Genomic DNA, 21,013 nt, shown 5'->3' with positions numbered 1-21,013 from the left:
TGAAATACAAACTCAAGAGGGTCAAATCACTTCAAAATGCTTGGGAGTTGTTTAAAAACCACAATATTAGAAGCTCAACTGGCGTGGATACCGCTGATCAGGCAAGGTACCACCAGGGCCAAGAGGATGCCAGTGCGATTAATGAGCAGAGGCAAAGCTCATCATTAGCAGCAAAAAGCCTTCAAAAAATGGAAGTCATGTCCAAATGAAGAGAATAAAAATGAACACAAACTTTGGCAAAGAAATACAAACAGACAATAAGGGATGCTAAAAAAGAATTTGAGGAACACATTACTAAAACATAAAAAGAAAACAGCAAAAGATTCTTTAAATACATTAGTAGCAGGAGACCATCTAGGAAAGCAGATGACAAGGGAATCAAAGGTGTGCTAAAAGAGGCTAAGGAGATTGCAGAGAAGATGAATGAGTGCTTTACATCCGTCTTCACAGTGGAAGATACAGGACAGACCCCTGTACCTGAACTAACTTTTGCAGGAAGGGAGTCTGAGGAATTGAGGTAGATTGATGAATCCTAATAGACAGAATAAAAATGGACAAACTGCTGGGTCTGGATGGCATCTACTCCAGAATTCTCAAAAAACTGAAATGTGAAATTCCTGATCTTGTAACAAAAATATGTAACTTGTCCTTAAGATCCATATCTTTTTTTAAATAACCATTCTATTAAGAAGTTGGCAAGATACAAAAAAGAGGAATCCCCCCCAATCCCACTCATTAAAGTACACAAAAAAGAAACAAGGATGAAGAGCGGCATACGGTGGCGAAGCAAACAATGCAAACACAAATTATGAGTTTCAGATTTCTTGAAAGCTGGTAACAGGTGCAGCTGCATTTGATGTTCAGAAGTACTGTATATAAAATAAAGTCCCTCCAAACCATATGAAACATTTCTGGCTTGGCTCTTCCTTGAACTGATTGCAGAGAAAGTGTAATTTCTTCCAAAACATCAACATTCCAAGTGTTTTTATAACAAAGGGAGATGCTCAGATTGTCCAGGTCTTTCCATGTTTGAACAAACTGAGAGGCAAGTGGCAAATAAAAAAAATACATTACAAGGTCTTTAATTAAAATATCAGAATGGCAACCATCAAAAATCTAAAGAAGGGCCAACTGAGGGAACGACTGAATGGGAGCATGAATAATTTTGGAGATTTCCTCACTAACTTCAATCCAAAAGATTTTTACACAGGGGCAATCCTGCCATAGGTGGAAGGCTCTGCACCCTCCCCAACATTCTGGAGGAAGACCAGGAATGACATGCAAAATTTGGACCAAGGTTCTATACCATCAATGACAGAGTTTGAGCACAGTGTCCTTGACAAAAGCCGAGACAGATTTATATGGCCTTTTAAATCATAGATTTGATCACTGACTGAACACTGAGGTCTTCTACTCACACCTTGCAGTAATACTTATGAATTCCCCACAGAGTCCTGCAACTAATCCCTTACCAGATTCTGAATTCAAAAAGAGAAATTCCGATATTGTAATGCCGTGATAGACCTGTGTGTGAATGTTGAGATCTGCCAACAAATGTGTAATTTGATACCAATGTAACCGGTTCACACCCAAACCCCTCAGATCGGCCTGCAACTCTTCTCATGTGACAGGTCTGCCGTTCTTTTACAAATCATGTAGGCAAAAGTAACCTTTAGCCTCCACTAAAGCACTATTACCTTCCTGAACGAGGGAGCAGTAACTGCTGGATGAAACTGTGAAGGACCCAAGGGGGAACACACCAGGGATATCTGATCTTGCCAGCGCTTCCCAATTGTCAACATATTAAGTGTGAAAGGATTTTTAATTTTCTTCAATAAAGAAATGGTAGGGGCCCCCCAAAGTGGTCCCACCTCCAGTATGTGTTCTTCCAGGGCAATCCAATGTTTGTGTATTTTCATGATCATAAAATATAATTGCCTTAATTGAAAGGCTTCATAATATAGGGGCAAGATTGGGTAATCCCCACCCCCAACCCAGTTTTCTATAGTAAAGTTTTGTTGCCAGATTAGGTTTCATACCCTGAAATACAAACCTATTAAGCAAATGTTGCCATCGCTTAATGGTAGTGATCTGCCTCCCTATCTGAGGACTTCAAAGTGGCCAATGTAACATCAATCTTTAAAAGGGGCTCTTGAGGAATCCTGCAAATTTCAGGCTGGTTAGCTTGATGTTTGTTCCTGGAAAACTGCTGCAAAGTATTGTTAAAGATAAAATAACCAAACATATGGAAGAACAAGCCCTGCTAAAGCAGAAACAGCATGGCTTCTGCAAGGGTAAGGCCTGTCTCACTAACCTATTCGAATTATTTGAGTGTCAACAAGAATATAGATAGAGGTGATCGAGCTGACATAGTATATTTGGACTTTCAAAAAGCTTTCGACAAAGTACCTCACTAAATGTACCTTGAAGAATAAGCTTAAAGAATAAGCTTAGCAGTCACTGAATAAGAAGAGAGGTCCTCTTGTGGATCAGGAACTAGTTAAATAACAGGAAGCAGAAAGTAGGAATAAATGCACCATTCTCCCAGTGGAGAGATGTAGAAAGTGGAGTCCCGCAAGGAACAGTGGGGGCTTTTTAACTTTATAAATAATCTAGAGTTAGTGAGTGGTGAGGTAGCCAAATTTGCTGATGGTGCAAAATTGTTCATGGTCGTTAAAACAATAAGAGTCATTAAAACAAAGACCTCTCCAAACTGAGAGGCTGGGTGGTAAAATGGCAAAAGTGATGCATATTGGGATGAAAAAATGTTAATTTCACATATATGCTCCTGGGGTCTGAACTGACAGTGACTGACCAGGAATGAGACCTTGGGATCAGGGCCTTTTAAGGCACTGAGAGGCCAGCAGAATGTTCATTTGAGACCCCCTCCTCACCCTCACCTTCTCATAGCAGCTTGTGTCTGTGTCATTTTTCCCCTCAGCTAGAAAAGTATGTATGCATATAATACTTAAAAAAAACAGCTATATTTGACATCAGAATGTTAAGATTTTATGACTAACGTTAAAGGAAATAGTTACATACAATCACAAACCATTCAGAATACTTTAAAAATTCTAATCTTTTTTCTATTTTTCTTGTGATCAAATCCAGAAATGAGATTTATCTAAATATATTTCTCCCATAAGATCCCATTCTATGGATAGGACAGATAATGACGACACTCTGACTGCAGCCTTGTGGAATATCACTTATTTTTAATGAAGGCTAGTTTGGAGAAGGTTCTTTCTCCTTCACTATTCAAAATTGGCAGGGTTAGATAAAAGTGGAGAGATATGGTAACATTTGGAAAAGCTTCAACCAGCTCCTGACTGTAAATTGTCTTCAAACTACTATGTGCAGTAGTCTCAGATCCATCAAATCCTTGTACAGCATCTAAGAAATGAATAAAAAGTTTTGGTTTGGAAGACAGAGAAATTTGCAGATAATTTGGATAAGCTCTCACTAAAGCTTCTTCATCTATTTCCAGAGTACAGTAGGGCCAAGCTTATACGGCGGGTTAGGGACCAGGCCCCCGCCATAGAGCGGAAATCGCCATAAAGCAGAACCCATAGACTATAATGGGGGCATCGTGCAAAAATGACACGAAAATGTTGCAAAATCGGCTTTAAAAAGGGGAATTTCCCACTGCCGCATTAGAGGAATGCCGGAATGTGAAGCGCCGGTAAGCGGCACCCTACTGTACTACGATTTTGGGAAGAATGATCCAGTCTTGCCAGGAATCCAGATAGATTAACAGTTCCACCTGAAATTTATCTGAGACACTTTTCCATCTGTGTCTCCGAGCTGTTGATCTTTCATCTGAATATGTGGGTTCCACTTGATTACACCATTTCTTTGCCTCTTCTTCAAATTCTTCAAAGTTGTTCTGCATGTCATGGATAAAGGTGATGAGGAAAGAAAGCATTTTCCCCTCATCAAGGCCTGGTCTCTGTAGGATTTTGTTGACACAGTCAAATCTGTGAAGAACTTTACCAGAATACTGCCACAGAAGAGATTTCAAATGTTTTCATTTTCTTTACCAAAGAGTTTGCTTCTAACTCAACCACTACTTTCTTACAAAATCATTGGCAATATTTATTAAGGCTTCAAAAATACATTCATATTAGATGGTGTTTGTGTGGCATCTTTGTTGCAGGACCACCTTGTCTGTGACATATTTTTCAAGGTGACCTACCGTGTATTTATTTTGGACAAGTGATCAATATTGTCTTGTTATTTTCCATCTGTGGGTAGATCCTGAAAAGAAAGCATATGAAGCATAAAAAAGTGTTAACAGCTTCACTGCATAAAGGGTACCATGCATGCTGTTTTGCCCATCTAGGTTCAGGCAATGACCTACACAAGGCACAAATACAGCATGGATGTTTATACTTTTTATGCAAGCTTGCAGACCCTGTATTGACCACTTATGTTCCTTGTGTTATCATATCCTGTCCCCTGCAATTATTGATGTCAATACCATACTTCTGAAGAATGCCGATGACAGTTTCAAATGAGTTTTCTCCAGCGTGGCTGTCAATTCGCACAAAGCACAAAAAAGTTCCTTCACTTCTCCATTCAAGCAGCATCCAATAGCTGATCTGCATGAGAAACATCTGGTGTAGAGTCAGGGCTGTGGAGTCGAAGTCATGGAGTCGGAAGCAATTTTGGGTGGAGTTGGAGTCAGTAGAAATGTACCGACTCAGACTTCAAAATAAATTTTGACTGACAAATTTTTTAAAATATAAATTCAAAATGTCAAAGAAGCTTCCCATGAAGTCAGCTGTAGTTGAGCATTTCACCATAACTCAAGATGGAAAACATTGTGTGTCAGTGTATGACACAGGACCCAGATGAAGACAAATGCTGTGATGCTAAGATCAGCGCATATTCAGGCAGCGATAAAAATGCTCCTACAAGAGCTTCCAATTTAAAAAGACATTTACAGCCCTTTCCAGGGCTGTGGAGTCGGAAGCAATTTTGGGTGGAGTCGGACAGTAGAAAAATAGAGGAGTTGGAGTCGAAGGTTTGGCATACCGACTCCACAGCCCTGTGTAGAGTCAACAATAACAGAAAAGTACTTTGCCTCTTTAATCTCCTGAAAGATTTTCATACCAACTTCCTTCCCTGTAAGCTCAACTAGTGAGGAAATGTATGAAACATGACTCTTTCCTTTATTTTCCATGACTTCTGAAGTGCTGCTCAAGAAAAGGATCAAACTTGGCAATAACTTCCAATGTTCCAAGGTAATTTCCATTGTGAGGTGATCCCAGTCTGGTGGCCACAGTAGAATGGAAATCCTCTTTCTGCAAGAAAGATGACAGCAACCCAATACGCTTCAGTATTTCTTCCTAGTACTTGATTTCTTAACACATCTGAAAAAGTTCCTTCGCTGTGTTTGTTTTGTCTTCTTTAAATCCAGGCCATAATACAGTTTTGGTGTGGAATGTTGTGATCGTGCTCCTTAATTTATTCTTCACATTTTTCCAATCTGTGAAACCTTCCACAAAGGCAGTTTTCATCCCTCTAGATGAGTGAAATTTCCTGTTGATATATAACAGCCATCAGTGTTTCTCTCCATTTTCTAATGCTTGCACAAATGTGGACAACAGACAGTACATTGATTTTGAATCAGCTAATTTTCCATCAATATTCAGAAGACATACAGGCCCACCTCTGATGCAGAAATTTTGAATTTCTTCAGTAATTTCTGAAGGTCATTTAGCAGGATCTCTGTCCACATAAGGAAGGGTGACAGGGACAAGAAGTTCTGCTGGTATATTAGACTCAGGAACACTGTATTCATTGGGTTTGGAATCTGTGAGTTCTGGGCACCAGCACATAGCCTGTTGGTATGTTGCTTTCTGAGACAGGAGACACCCAAAAAACTGAGTAAGTTTTGGGTATTTCTTCATGGCTTCTTCTGTAAGCCTCTTTGCCTTTCTTTTGGCAGATCCCCTTTCAAAATATCGTAAAGGCTTACTGGGGGCACTCAAAGGCAACACCAGATAAATTTTCAGAGGGTGGCACAGAAGGGGCAAAGTAATTATGGGGGGGGGAAAGCTGTGTTCCATTTTAGATTTCTGAAAGAGAAACAACAGAAAGTTTCACATTAACGCTCCCATGTCCCATCCTAAACATATTTTCTATGAAATACGTCCTGTTGATTTTTATGAAGTTAATTTAGATTATATAAATTATATTTCATATAGCAGGTATCAATCAACCATCTCTCTTAAAGGCACACTGACACTCACAAGGAAGTGACTTACTCATAAGGAAGTGACTTACTCATAAGGTAGATTGGTAGTTTAATTCTATATATGCCTTTAAAAGAGTAAAAGCAATAATTAAGTTAATAACTTTGCATAGGGTCTTCACCTTTTTGAACCCATGGGCACCTTTGGAATTGAGAAAGTGCCATGGATACTGCCACGCAAGGGCTGTCATGGGGGTGTGAATAATCCCAATATTTTCTACTGCGAGAAAACATTCATTTCACAGAAGGACTAAATACAAATAACTTGCCCAAGCCTTGGTCAAAGGCTGAGGTGGCACACATGAGCCCCAACACATACAGTCCTTCCTTTGAGCCCCCCCAGTCTTCTGCTCCAATGTAACATCCATTTCACAGAAGCAAAGTCATTTCCCCAGCCTCTAAATAAGCTGTACCACCCATACCCACATGCCACCCTTTCCCTCCCACACAGGTCTTGGGCCCTTCATTTTTCTTCTGCGTAAGCCCCTGGCCTAGACCCATCACTTTTTTCTGCCCCCACAGTACCCACCTCTCCTTCTTCCGCTGAGGCACGGCTGCTGCTGCTCCCTCGCTATCTCTTCCACACCTCTTCTCTCCTTGGAATCCACATGCTCTCCTGCTGAGAGCATCCAGGTAAAACTGTTCTCTCTTCTCGATGGAGAAGAGAGGCAGCAGTTTTAACTGGTCTCTCTCTTCTCTCTGCTGGTAGTGTCCATTTCTGATTCTGCAGCCAATTATAATAGCAGAGGGCCTAAGAAAACTATGTCAGCGAGAGCTAAGAAAAACTGGTGGCCTTTATAATTTATAAATGTAGGTATCTGTGAGCAACTGGTGCCTTTAGGCACTGCACTGAGGACTCTGGGTCTGTAGTGTATGCGGGGTCAGTGTCGTGTACTGGTGAGAGTGTTGGACTGACACTTGCGAAATCCAGGTTCTAGTCTCTGCTCAGCCATGAAGCTCACTGGGTGACTTTGGGCCACTCGCTGACTCTCAGCCTAACCTGCCTCACGGGTTGTTGTGAGCATAAAATGGAGGGGAGGGGGAGGAGGGTCGTGTAAGCTGCCTTGCATTCCTTGGGGGGGGGAAGGCAGGATATAAATATAACAATTTTAAAAAAAGGTCTGACTATGGCTGGGCTACTACTATTAGCTCTACCTGTGGCTGCAGCCATCTTGCTCATGCTGCCATGACAAAAAGGACACAAGAAGTTTATGGAGCTCAAGTTAGTGGGGTTCTGAAAGAAAAGAGTTGGTAACAATGCCAGTCTTAATGCGGCCTCATCCATGTGTGAGGCCCGGGCCAATTGCCTCCCATGCTCTCCCTTAAAAACACCCTACTTGGGGTAATAGCAAATAACTCGATGAATATGTTGCCCCAGCGTGCGGCAGCTGTAAAAATGGAGCATTCCATGCTAGGGACTATTAGGAAAGGTATTGAAAATAAACCTGCTGATATCATAATACAAATGTATGGTGCGGCCACATTTGGAATACTGTGGACAGTTCCAGTTGCCTCACTTCAGAAAGGATACTGTAGAGTTGGAAAAGGTTCAGAAAAGGGCAATCAAAATTATCAAGGGGATTGAGCAACTCCCTATGTGGAAGGCTGCAGCATTTGGGGCTTTGAGTAAGAGGTGACATGATAGAAGTGTATAAAATGATGCATGGCACAGAGAAGGTGGATAGAGACAAGTTTTCTCCTTTTCTCATAACACTAGAACTCCTGGACATCCAATGAAGCTGAATGTTGGACAGACAGAAGAAAGTCCTTCTTCACACAGCGCAGAGTTAAACTATGGCATTCACTCCCACAAGAGACAGTGATGGCCACCAACCTCGGTGGCTTGAAAGAAGGATGAGACAAATACAGAAATGCTGAGATTTACAACCCCATTGCCTATACAAGAAGTCTCCTTTAGGTTATTTTATTTATTACATGCATATCCTCCCATCTTTTCTCAAAGGAGCTCAAGGTGGTGTACATGTTCCTCCCTCTCCTCATTTAATCCTCACAACAACCTTGTGAGGCACGTTAGGCTGAGAGATGGTGACTGGCCCAAGGTCATCCAATGAGCTTCATGGCTGAGTTTGGATTCGAATTCTGGTCTCTCAGGTCCTAATCTAACACTCTAGTCACTACACTACACTGGCTGGTTATGCTCTGCCTTCACCCTCAGGCTCTTCTTACATTCTTGCTCCTCTGGGTCCCAGGGGCTCGCTGCAGCTGCTCAAATGTCCCTTCCAGGATTCTCCTTTAATTGCTGCTTCTCTGGATTTCTGCTTGCTGAAATACAAATCCTTGCTCCAGCTGTTAAAAGGTCCATTTTAGAGCTGCTTCTTGCCCGCTTGTCTTACTGTTTCCTGCCTAGCCCAGGAGTTTTGCATCCCAGTTTTATTATCCATCAGGTTGCAAAAGGTAAATTCTGCTCTCTCTCCTATCTTCTTGAGGCCCTTTCCCTACAAAATGTAGCCTCCACATCTGCTCCCTCTGCTATTTTTATGGGTCTGATTTAGACAAGTATTTTAGTATTTCTCCAAGTCAGTTTTGTTGGGTATGCACCCAACAAAACTGGAAGGAAAGAACGCCATGGACCCTGTCCCACCCTGTTTGCTCATGTAAAACTACCTTCACCATGTTTTAACTACATTTCCCATCAGTCCCACCCAACATGGTCAATCATCTGTGTTTATTATAATTGTAGTCCAAAACATCTGGAGGACACCAGATTTGCGAAAGCTGAAAAAAAACACCATGGCCATGTTGTCAGTAGCCACCTGGACAGCTTTGCCTTGCACAGAGATCTTGAATGTCCCAAAGGGCTTGGTAACTGCAAGCAGCTTGCAGATATTTGTATGCCGTCAAGATTTCATCTTGGACCACATGGCATTGATGGCCTGGCTGGAGCACGTCAAGCCTGGCTGCTTCTGACCACCAACGGCCTTCTGGTTGGCACTAATAGGCCTCTGAATGGAAAATGTTTCCTCAAGGCAAAGTGGAAGAAATGGCAGTGCTTCAGCCAAACGAAGATGTGAAAATAGGCATCCCTTTTCTGGCAAATGAGGTGAATCATGCCCTGATGTGAAGAAGTAGGAGGCTTCTGGACAAGGCAGCCATTCAGATCTCCTTGGGCCTTATATGTACACTGACATCCTTATAGTCTAGTATGGGCAAGAACCCTCCATCTTTCTTGTGAAGGTGAAATACTTGGAATGGAGCCCATGAAGTAATTGAGTTCTAATGCTTCCTTACAGAGGAGGGTTTTGATCATCTCTTTGAAAAGGAGGAGAGCAAGGTGTTAAACTGAAGATGGCATGGGAAGCGAGATAAACTCGACTGCATACCCAAATTCAAACAGTTAGCTAGCATTGATTAATCCATAGTGATTGCACACCAGGTGTGAACAAAACTGGGGCATTTGACACCAAAATGCTCATGGAATGGAGGCAGATGTGAAGTCAAAGCTGAGGCTTGGACACCCCAAATATTTTGTGGTAACTGGATGTCAGGAACTTTGTAGCAGGAAAGGATCTCCTTATCCTAAGGGAAGAGGACTGGTGAGATGTTCTTCAGGGAAGTGAGATGTGCAACAACATCAGAAAGAGCCTCTCTGGCCAGTGATGAGAGGGCTGGCAGTAGAACCATTCCTAGCCAATTCTCAAGTACTAAGGTCCGGGCAAGGGGTGCTGAATGTCCCTTAGTAACATTAACTGAGGCCAAGGTGGAGGCAGAGGCCATTCCAGAAGCTGAGGTCAGAACCAACTGGGAACCACCATATTGGCGAGGTGACCAAGTTGAAAAGGTGGAAGGCACCAGTAGCATGCTGAATAGTTAAGTAGGCACTGGTATTGATGAAATGTTGGACAGCATGGCAAACAGCATCACATGTTTCAATATTGTCAGAGTACTAGTCTGTTATGAACAAGGTGCCCAAAGATGGAAGGTACAACTGAACACTGGGTTAAAGGACATATGCTGTAACAACCAATCTTACCAGGGCTGGAAGATGGTAGGAAAGGAATGTGGAGCTGATTAGAGAGTTGTGGTCACCCTCATATGGCTAGGAGTGCATGCCACAGTGGCTGACTGAGACTCAGTAGGACTGGATACCACTGACAAGGGGAGACAGTATAATTCATAATGGTCCATCATGAAGACAGTGTGCCAAGTATGGGGATTGTTCCCAGCCACAGTAATGCCAAGTCTCATATGGCCATAGTTCAGAGAGAGAGAGAGAGAGGCATAGAGATCCCAGGAGTGCTTATGATACCCCCCAAAAAAGTGGTGGTAAGAGGGTGGAGGCTTCCTTACTCAGATCGCAAGAATAAACTGGTTTGGGTAAGTACTTGTGACCAGAGTAGTGCTAAGAATACCACACAGATGCCCAGGAAATTGGAAACGGTCTCCAGAAGCCCCATGGAAAGCAACTAATTGAGGGGAATAATTGTCATACTGCATAAGGAAAAAGTGATCATGAATCTCTCCCTCCGAAGTTTGGAACCCAGGTGCTGAGATCAGAAAACGGTGGTGGAAGTTTTTACAGTAGTGGCTGTGGATACTATCAAGATGGGTAGAAGCTGCCTATACCTCTTTTTACTTTATTTAATTTAACAAAATTTATATACTGCTTCAATGTAAATATCTCTAAGCACTTTACAAAACAAATTAACATTATCAAAAAAACAGTTAAAAATAAGTAATTAAAAACACATTTAAAACAATTAAAACAGCTACCAACTAACAAAAGTTTTAAGCAAGTGCCGAAAGGAATACAGCAAAGGCACCTGCCTGATGTCAATAGGCAGGGAGTTCCAAAAGTTTGCAGACTGCAAACTGGGCTATCCCCTTTGTCCTTTTATTTGCTTATTTTGAGGGTCAGCCTTCAACAACACAGAAGGTGCCTTTGTTTTATGTGCCTGCTGAGTATAACCAGGAAGGCGCCTCAATGGTGAAGGAATTGCCTCCATGGCAAGTTCAGAATCACAACTGATGGAAGGAGCTTGATGCACAATCCCCAACAACACATGGGGAATGTGCAAATCTTGACTAAATTTTGTACATTCTCTGGACAATATGCGCATTCTCCAGTCAGTTTGCAACCCCCTATGCCTTTTTCTCCTCTCTCTTGTTCAGAAGGGTGCAATCTGCACCCATTCTTCTTGGCTCCTTCTGGTCCACATCCTCATGGTCCACATCATACCCACCCATTGATCAACAGAGCACTAGGAAGACTGGAGGGGTGGGGGCTCTAGATAAAGATGAACTTTTTCTGTAGTCCAGCCCCATTTTCACCATTCTGACTTGTTCCTCAATCAACTGAGCAGCACAAGGGGGGTGCAGGGAGGAGAAAATTTTAAACCTTCCCTCCTCTTCCCACAATTCTGATGGAAATTGCCCACCATGCTACTATTGCAGATTATGCATACTGACCAGAGAATGCACACTGCCTGGAGAATGTACAAAATGCAGTTAAGAGATGTATATATTCCAAGACTTGGTAGAGATTATGCATAATGGCTGGTGAATGTACAAAATTCAGGTGATATATTTCCCACGACCAGTTGGAGATTATGCATATTGACTGGGAAATGTGGACATTTCCTTCTTCAAGGAAGGATTATGTGTACATTCTCCATGAGGCCTTGTGAATGTGCACAATGGCTGGTTGTTATACACATTAACCACTCAACTAACATTCCCCTTAACGTATGACATAAATGCCAGCTGTAAGGTCAAATGCAAGAGGCAAGTTAATATCAGAACAAAGTTCAAACCTACAAAGCCAACTCAATAAGCAAACAAATTCAGCTGAATATGACAATGTCTCCTATTTTACTGTTAATCTGTACTAATGATCTGATTAAACTTGGAAGTGGTCAGGTACCTCTTACAAAACTTTCACAAAAAACTTTAACCGTCACACCCTGGGCTCCTGCTGGGAGGAAAGGCGGGCTATAAATCAAATAATAAATAAATAAATAAATTCTGTCCCATCTAGATTACCTATAGGCCTCTTTCAAAGTAAAGCCAATTTAGGGTTCCATGAGCAAAGAGGGCTGGATTACTCAAATTTCATCACTGAAGTACTGTAATTAATTTGTATCCTCAAGGATACAAATGCCCACATAGAGGAAGTACCATTAAGCCAGTCATGGCCAGATACATTTCAACCATGCAAACAGTCCAACAGCTGCGTGGAACAGTGACTGCAGACCTGCCCCAAATAACACCACTTTACAGTTCACTTATACATTGACACTGAACTTGTCAAGGGTTATCAACACCTTGGCACAGTCATTAACCAAAATGGAGACAACAGTCAAGAAATCGGAAGAAGGCTAGGACTGGGGAGGGCAGCTGTGAGAGAACTAGAAAAGGTCCTCAAATGCAAAGATGTATCACTGAACATTAAAATCAGGATCATTCAGACCATGGTATTCCCGATCTCTATGTATGGATGTGAAAGTTGGAGCGTGAAAAAAGCGGATAAGAGAAAAATCAACTCATTTGAAATGTGGTGCTGGAGGAGAGCTTTGCTCATACCATGGACTGCGAAAAAGACAAATAATTGGGTGTTAGAACAAATTAAACCAGAACTGTCACTAGAAGCTAAAATGATGAAACTGAGGTTATCATACTTTGGACACATAATGAGAAGACATGATTCACTAGAGAAGACAATAATGCTGGGAAAAACAGCAGGGAGTAGAAAAAAAGGAAGGCCAAACAAGAGATGGATTGATTCCATACAGGAAGCCACAGACCTGAACTTACAAGATCTGAATAGGGTGGTTCATGACAGATGTTCTTGGAGGTCACTGATTCATAGGGTCGCCATAAGTCATAATCGACTTGAAGGCACATAACCACAAACAGCTCATTTTACGGAAACCCAGACTGAATAACTCTCCAGAAGCTATATATGCCTAGCTAAATCTCAGTGAAGGCACTTCCAGCTCTCTTGTACATAAAAAAAAATTGCCCTCGGGACAAGGGGGGAACATACAGTAAAAACACTGCTTAAAAGATAACTGAGATTGCAAACTACAAAGGAACTCGAGAAAGGCTGAAGTCAGCCTTCCAGGGCCTACTTTATTTTTGTTTTTACTAGAACCCCCCATGTTCATTGGCATGTGATGACTATACAAAGAAAAGTGCCCATGCTCAACGCTTCAACAGTGAAAGGGTAACTAACATGTGTTAACAATTTTGAGAGGGGTAAACCATGTTAATCTTTAAGGTGTCACAAGACAGTTATTTTGGCAGCAACAAACATTTATTATGACATACATATCACAGAACAGAGTCCATTTCCATCAGATAATTAAAATATTATCTTATGTTGGCAGACATATATTTGTATGGGTGTACAGGGGCAGGGAATGTAAGCAGTCAGGGTGGAGGAAAACGAAATTCAGAAACAAACAAACAAACTCAGAGTGTGACAATTGTGCTAAAGCTTAAATGTGTATGTAAAATAAGTACAGTGAGTTGGAAGGTGCCTACAAGGCCATGAAGTCTAACTGCCTGCTCAATGGAGGAATCCAACTTAAAGCATAGTGGACAGGTGGCTGTCTAGCTGCCTCATGAAAGCCTCCAGTGCTGGAGAGCCCACCACCTCTCCAGGTAATTGGTTTCATTGTCATACAGTAGGGCCCCGCTTCTCGGCACCCTGCTTTTCAGCGTTCTGCTAACACGGCGCCAGCAGGGTGATCAGCTGGAGGGGGGGCTGGAGCTCCCCACACTCCAGCTGATCGCGCCCCGCACTCCAGCTGTTCGCGCCAGAGGAGAGGAAGATCAGCTGTAGTGTGTTACAGTTGATGTTCTCCTCTTTTGGTGCAATCAGACTCCCGCTCAAGCTGATCGTGCCCGAGGAGGGGAAGATCTGATCTTCTCCTCCTCTGGTGCGATCAGTGGGTTAGGTTCCAGGCCCCCACACTACAGCTGATGCACTTTTTGGCAGTTTTCGCTTTCTGGTGGGGGTCTGGAACCTAACCTGCCATATGACTGGGGCCCTACTGTACTTCTCTAACAGTTAGGAAAGTTCTCCTGATGTTCAGCCGAAATCTGGCTTCCTGCAACTTGAGCTCATTATTCCGTGATTTTCACTCTGGTACAATCAAGAAGAGATCCTGGCCCTCAAGTACTTGAAGAGAGCTATCGTTATTTCCCCTCAGTCTTTTCTTCTCAAGGCTAAATATTCCCAGATCTTTCAGTCTCTCTGCATAAAGTTTTGTTTCCAGTCTCCTGATCATCCTCATTGCCCTCCTCTGAACCTGTTCCAGTTTGTCTGCATCCTTACTTCTTAAAGTGTGGTATCCAGAACCGAATGCAGCACTGAGGCCTAACCAGTGCCAAACAGACAGGAACTAGCAGTTCACGCGATTTGGAACTACACTTCTGTTAATGCAGCCTAAAATAGCATTAGCCTTTTTTGCAGTCCCATCTCACTGTGGCTCATATTGTGATCAACAACAATTCCAAGATCCTTCTCACATGTAGTATTGCTGAACCAAGTGTCCCCCATCTTATAACTGAGCATTTGGTTTCTATTGCCTAGGTGTAGAACTTTGCACTTAAATTTCATTCTGTTGTTTTAGCAGAGAAATTCACTAACCAGCAAAAAACCTTGTAGTTTACGAACATCTGTATAGCCACAGATACCCCTATCAAACTTCAAAAGGCAAGGAGATTGGGCAGCCACAGTGAATGCACCAGGGGAACGGGAGACCTGATCATCTCTTGGAGACACCCTGCCCCACAAATTTGCAAAAATGCAAACAAAACCTGGGTTGGTCTCCACAATACAATCTACCTCATGTGCAGCTCAGAAGCTGCATTAACTGTTAACAGTTTTAAAACTCAGACATAGCTAATGTTCCATACAGTCAAAGATGTATACCTACTCAAAATGTTCTAGAAGATGTCCATGTAATCTAGGAAGAGACAGGTATAATAAATAATAATGTTGATCTGCATACGAATTAGTCCCAAACCACATCCCAAGACCAATTCAATATTTTTGGGACTCAATAGGAGGCCAGTTCATTCATCTATTATTCTATTTAATAAAAAAACTTATCAATTTCACAAGCATGATCCAACATCCAATTACAAATTGGAAGAATGGCAAGATACTTCATACTCTGAAAAAGTGATTTGGAAAGGATTTAAAAATGCTACGTTGTAAAAAAGAAAAAGTTTTTTAAAAAATGTAAAATTGGTGGATATGTTATGTAAATTCTCCTTCCCAAAACTCAAACAACTGAATGAAAGAAATGTCCCCCACGTGAGTTTTGTGTGATAAATCATTATTCACCATCGCTTTGTGTGGTATTTGGCTGACGCAGAACAACACAAACAGATACACTTTCAAGAGGCGGCACTACTGAAGAAAACAAAACTCAAAAGAAGGAAGAGACGGCAGAAGTGGGACTGGGGACAACCCACAAAGGCAGCACTTTTTGGACCACCACAGAACCTGGCATTTGAAGAAACTTTCAGATGGGACTCTGAGAATCTCATGATGTGGATATGCACAACGACAGCCCTTCAAGTTCAAAGCATAAGTCATGAGCACTGAATAAAAAATACATCATTTTCCCCCTTCAATTAACTGCAGCAACCTTTACTTTGAAGCCATTTCAGAACTAGAGAATAAGTGTTGTCCTGCTATGGTATCCAAACTAGCCATCCCCAACCTAGTGCCCTCCAGATGTTTTACAGCTGAGCTGGCTGGGGTTGAAGAGGATTGTAGTCTGAAACATTTGGAGAATAACATTTGGGGAAGGCTGGTATAAAATGATGGAGGAAGACTTGCACTACTTGTAGCCAACCACGGTTTCACTAAACCTCTTTTTGCCAGTTCCCTGGGATTGCAAAAAACAAAGATTGATTAAGAACCCAGCAGGCCACAATCCACAATGAACTGTGCTTCACTTGATGGCTTGCTCAGGAGTGCATTAGTGGGGGGACCTTTTTTCTTTAACAGAACATCAGTACTGAAAGAATCTAAGCACCATCTTGTCCAATCTCATGGCATTCCTCACCTCCACTCTGATCTGTCTATAGAATCCAGGTGACAGCAGTAAGACACAAACGGAAAGCAAGTACAGGGTTGTTAGACAACTGCAACAGAACTCTAGACAACAAATCACATGCTACAGACAGAGGGAAGCCCCCTCCAAGGTAGCTATCCAGTTTTATCTGGGAGGCATGATTTCACAAGACCAAATATGATACCCAGCAAAATTTCATTAAAATGCAATTCCACACCAGCCAACATCCTGCTGTGGCAGTCAACTAAAGGAAGCTCTCCTAACTACCCACCCAGTTTCACAACTGAATCCCACAAAGAAAGATTTACAGAAGGACGGTTAAGAGAAACAATCAGAAACAGGGAGGTTCAACCAGCCACTGGTTGTTACATGCAGCTGAGTTCGACAGCATCTGCCATGTGGTGCATTCATCTGAACCGAAAGCAGCAAGTGTGTGTAGGCTAAAATATCGGGAAGAATTGCTACCACATTTGCAGGGAGAAACCTACAACTATTTGCATCTGTAACAGTATTTCAAAGGGTCCCCCAAACAAAAAGGAGGGGGAAAACAAACCCTGACTATACAGAAAGAATTTATTCAATCCACAGGTTTCTTCTTGCATTTTAGAATGTGATGCGAGATACTTGCTAGTGTGCTGAGAACTTCCATTCATACATTATTTATTTATTTAATTTAATTTATATACCGCCCTAAGCCCGAAGGCTCTCTGGGCGGTGTACATAGAAGGTAAAAGCAGGCACAATATATAAATACAATAAATATAATAACTCAAAAAACAAAAACACACAAACAATACGAGAACCAAACAACATCCAGAATACAACACAGTAATAAAATACTGTAAAAATACACTTTAAAATGCCTGGGAGTATAAAAAGGTTTTTACCTGGCGCCGAAAAGATAGCAGCGTCGGCGCCAGGCGCACCTCATCGGGGAGACCATTCCACAGTTCGGGAGCCACAACCGAAAAGGCCCTATTTCTAGTCACCATCCTCCGAGCTTTTTGATGGGATGGTACTCGGAGGAGGGCCTTAGATGTTGAGCGCAGTGTACGGGTAGTTTCATATTGGGAGAGGCGCTCCACCAGGTATTGCGGTCCCATGCCATGTAAGGCATTATTCATTCCCAAGTCAAAAGTAAACTGACAGGGAAAATCTGGTGAAGACAGTTCTCTAACCATTGAACTGGAACTGAATATTATCCAATTCAAGGTTGACCTTACAGCAGGAGTTGGCAAACTTCCTGCTTGTGGGATCTACTTGTGAATTTTACTAGAACCTTGAGATCCATCAATCAAAGCCTGGTCCAAAAGACATACACATACTACTAAAGTACTCTTGAGCCCTGGAATGTGCTTTGAGTTCCAGTCCTAACATTCCTTCCGCACAATTATCCACTCCTGGATACCCCAAGCGTTCTTCATTTTAGCAGCATAAATTAGGCTATGCTGTGGAGGAGGGATCATCTTGTTGCTGCTATTGTTAAACTAGGAGACAAAAATCCTTACCAGTCTACTCAAAATCATCCCCACGTGTATCAGTAGATCCAGATCTATCTTCTACCCTAGCACACCCATATATTCGGCAGCGAAACTTGTCCATCAAAGAGAAGTGGACATTTCTCCATTACTGGTGTAGGGACTGTGGTAACCCCATAGACCAAACCTGTAAACAACTCTTTGTCTGGTCACATGTAGCCAGCAAGACTTATCACCAAACATGGATGCCTTTGTAAAAGGTGGTTCTTTTTCTCTGCCAGGACAAATGACTAATATATAGACATATTTGCGAGCAGGAACGGTAGCATTTTTTAAACAAATAACTTCTCTCCATTTATTCACAAGGGTGCCACATACAGAAACTGCTCAAATTCAGCCAGTATGACCCAAATAATAAAATTCTGACTTGAAAAATAAGTGCTGAGTCCAGTCAGTCAGATACCAAGCTGCTTCGAAGTCAACCAGAGCTCGCAGCTCCTCAATGAAGCAGTGTGCACACTTCGGTTTTTCACATCTGGTATACACAGGATTTAACTGGGGAAAAACATGTATAGGGCATGTGCATTCATTGGAATTAATTTAAATAGTTTTCCTAATTACCTGCTGGTGTGTTATCTAAATGGCAGGGACCATAGCTGGGTGGTACAGCACTGCTTTGTATGCAGATCCCAACATCTCTAGTTGAGGATCAGGTGATGGGAAAGACATCCACCAGAGAACCTGGAGAGCTGCTGCCAGTCAGAGCACACAATACTGGGCTCGACTGACAAGGATAAAGCAGCTTCTTACGTTCCGAATAAACTTAACAGAAAACCAACGTTTTTGACATTCTCAAAACTGAGAAGCATCTTATAAGTCTGTGCTTTAGTAGTATAAAAACATATCTTCAAGGATTCTGCTAAAAAAAATGATTGACAGCACAAATTAAAGTTAATCAGGCCATTACTAATTCTTAACAGCAAAACTAAGGAGATAGTAAACAGCAGCAAAGGCAGGTCCTCACATTCTCACCTATGTGTCAAACATGATCATTTGCAAGTCTGGGGGGAAATGGCACACATACCCACCCACGTCTCCCAAGGTGAGGCTCAGTCAGCTGTTGCTCCTAGAGCATGCTTACAATGAGTTACACAAATGCCTTTCAAATATCACAGAAGAGTCAACCTGCAGTGGGTAAAAAACGGGGAGCCATCTTTCCCTATAACGTGTGAAGCGGTTGCAAAGCATTTCAACTCCGAGAGCCTCAGAAGTGCACCCACAGCCAGGTGATGAGCAAAGAAACAGCTCACCCTTGTGGATCATGGAGGGACCAGAATCAGAAGGAGCTGGCGGGGATATGGCATGACTGGGGCAACCGCACTTCAACCTCGGTTTAACGTCCCTCGCATGTACCACCCCCCTGGCCTCAACGACGGCAGACGCTTTTCTTCTCAAGGCACAGCTCAAGGCTAGTACCAGCTACCGAGGCCAAGCGGCCGAGGAGGCACCACTGGTCCGGGAAAAGTTTGCAAGAACAACTCACAGAAATAAACGCATCGGCATAACCACGAACTGCTGAAAAAGTTGCTTTCTCTGGGAGTCCATGGAGCCGAGAAGAGTTAAGGCAGCCTCCTGAGCCCAACTAACAAGTGGGCCACGACTGCACTGGGGTTGGGGGGCTTTTGCTTGCTTTCCAGCTCTGCGGTTATTTTATCCTTGCGCCTCCCTATTCAGTTGGCTCCGCATCCCTCGGACCGGCCAATTATCCCCCCCCCAAGAGAAGCAGACCCGGTTACAGGAAGGAGGGAGGGAGGGCGGGCGAGCGGCCGCGATGCCCCCGGCCCAGCTCTCGGCCCCCTTCGCCTGCCCTGCAGGGAGCCAGCACCGGGTACTCGGGCGTTCCTCCCCCGGAGCGCCGCCGCGGGAGTAACGCGCCTCGCCGCAGCCCAAGGGCCCCATTGCCCCGGCCCCAGAGCCGCGGCGCCGGCGGGAGGCAGGCCAGGAGGGGCACGGCAAGCCCCGCGCTCGGACGGGGCCGGTCGGCATGCCAGGCACCGCAGCGCAGAGTAGGCCAGGCCAGGCCAGGCCCCTCCACAGCTCACGCAGGCCCGCCCGCCGGCCGGCCGGCCGGTGGAGCGGGAGAGGGGAGCGCCCCACAGGTCTCGGGGCCGGCGGGCGCCTCTCCTGGCCGGGCTCCGGCGCCGAGACTCGGCCTGCCTCCGGGCCCGACTGCGGCCACAGCGCCACAGGGCGAGCCTCCCCAGCTGCCGCCGCCGCCGCCGCATCTCTCCTCACCTGCACATGATCCGCCATTTTGCTCCATTCATGTTCTGCTCTCGCCGCCGCCGCCGCCGCCGCTTCCCCCTCCTACAGTCAACCCAGCGAAGCTGCCGCGCCTGCGCACTGGCACCTGCCTCCTCACGCACTCGGCGTAAGCAGTCCTCTAGAGCGAACCAGAACTGCCATGGTCGCGCGGGCTTGCAGAATGGCGCGCCTCTCTGCGCTGGCGTAAGGAGCGGGTCGCGCAGCAGTGACGTTAACACGCGAGAGGGTACGGTAGGGGGAAATCGGGCTTTGTTTACATGGCCCTTAAAGGGGCCGCGCACCGGTCGTGTTGCGTGAGGCAGGCAGAGGTGCTCTAGGAGGGGATGGATGCGGCTGAGCAGAGCCTCTCACCACCACCAACCCCAGTCTGAAGCTGCCGGCCTCTGAAGGCCAGGCTCACCTCACGTCACGCTTCTGGGCGCCCTTCTCCAACTTGGCGCCCTCCAGATGTTTTGGACTACAATTCCCATCAGCCCAAGCGTCATCCAGGCATGCAGGCTGGAGCTGATGGGAGTTGTAGTCCAATCAGAACTTCAGATCAGGCATCCTGTAAGCCCAAATGGGGATCTGTTGGATTAGGCCAGTGGCCGATCACGTGTTGAGCCATAGATCAGGAAACAATACAGATATAGAATCATACAATAGTAGAGTTGGAAGGCGCCTATAAGGCCATGGAGCAATGCAACCACTGCTCAATGCATAATTTAATTTAGAAGCTGTCTTGGGGATGACTCCTGGCTATGAAAGTATAGGAGGCAGGGGCAGTCAGGATTCCATCATGCTAGTGGGGCCTGCCCTCATGAGTCTCGCTTGGTGGTACTCAGCTGCACAACCAGGGACAAAATGTAGACTTTCTGCAGTTAGTGGGATATGAAGATACCTGTAGCAAATAAGGA

The 21,013-nt window shown here is 44.0% G+C and overlaps 1 protein-coding gene across 1 annotated transcript in view; it reads right to left on the bottom strand.

The window, feature by feature from the left end:
* XPO7 (exportin 7) overlaps positions 1-20,292 on the bottom strand; it is a 65,000-nt gene extending 44,708 nt beyond the window's left edge. The window contains exon 1 of the mRNA XM_061593212.1: positions 20,088-20,292. Coding sequence (XP_061449196.1) covers positions 20,088-20,105 — 18 coding nt within the window. The 5' untranslated portion in view covers positions 20,106-20,292. The remainder of the gene's footprint in view (positions 1-20,087) is intronic.
* Positions 20,293-21,013: the final 721 nt, after the last annotated feature.

The sequence above is a fragment of the Rhineura floridana genome, chromosome 12 (genome assembly GCF_030035675.1).
Source record: "Rhineura floridana isolate rRhiFlo1 chromosome 12, rRhiFlo1.hap2, whole genome shotgun sequence".
In the NCBI taxonomy this organism is placed as follows: Eukaryota; Metazoa; Chordata; class Lepidosauria; order Squamata; family Rhineuridae; genus Rhineura; species Rhineura floridana.
The sequence above is the reverse complement of the archived record's forward strand: the minus strand, read 5'-3'. Positions and strand labels throughout refer to the sequence as shown.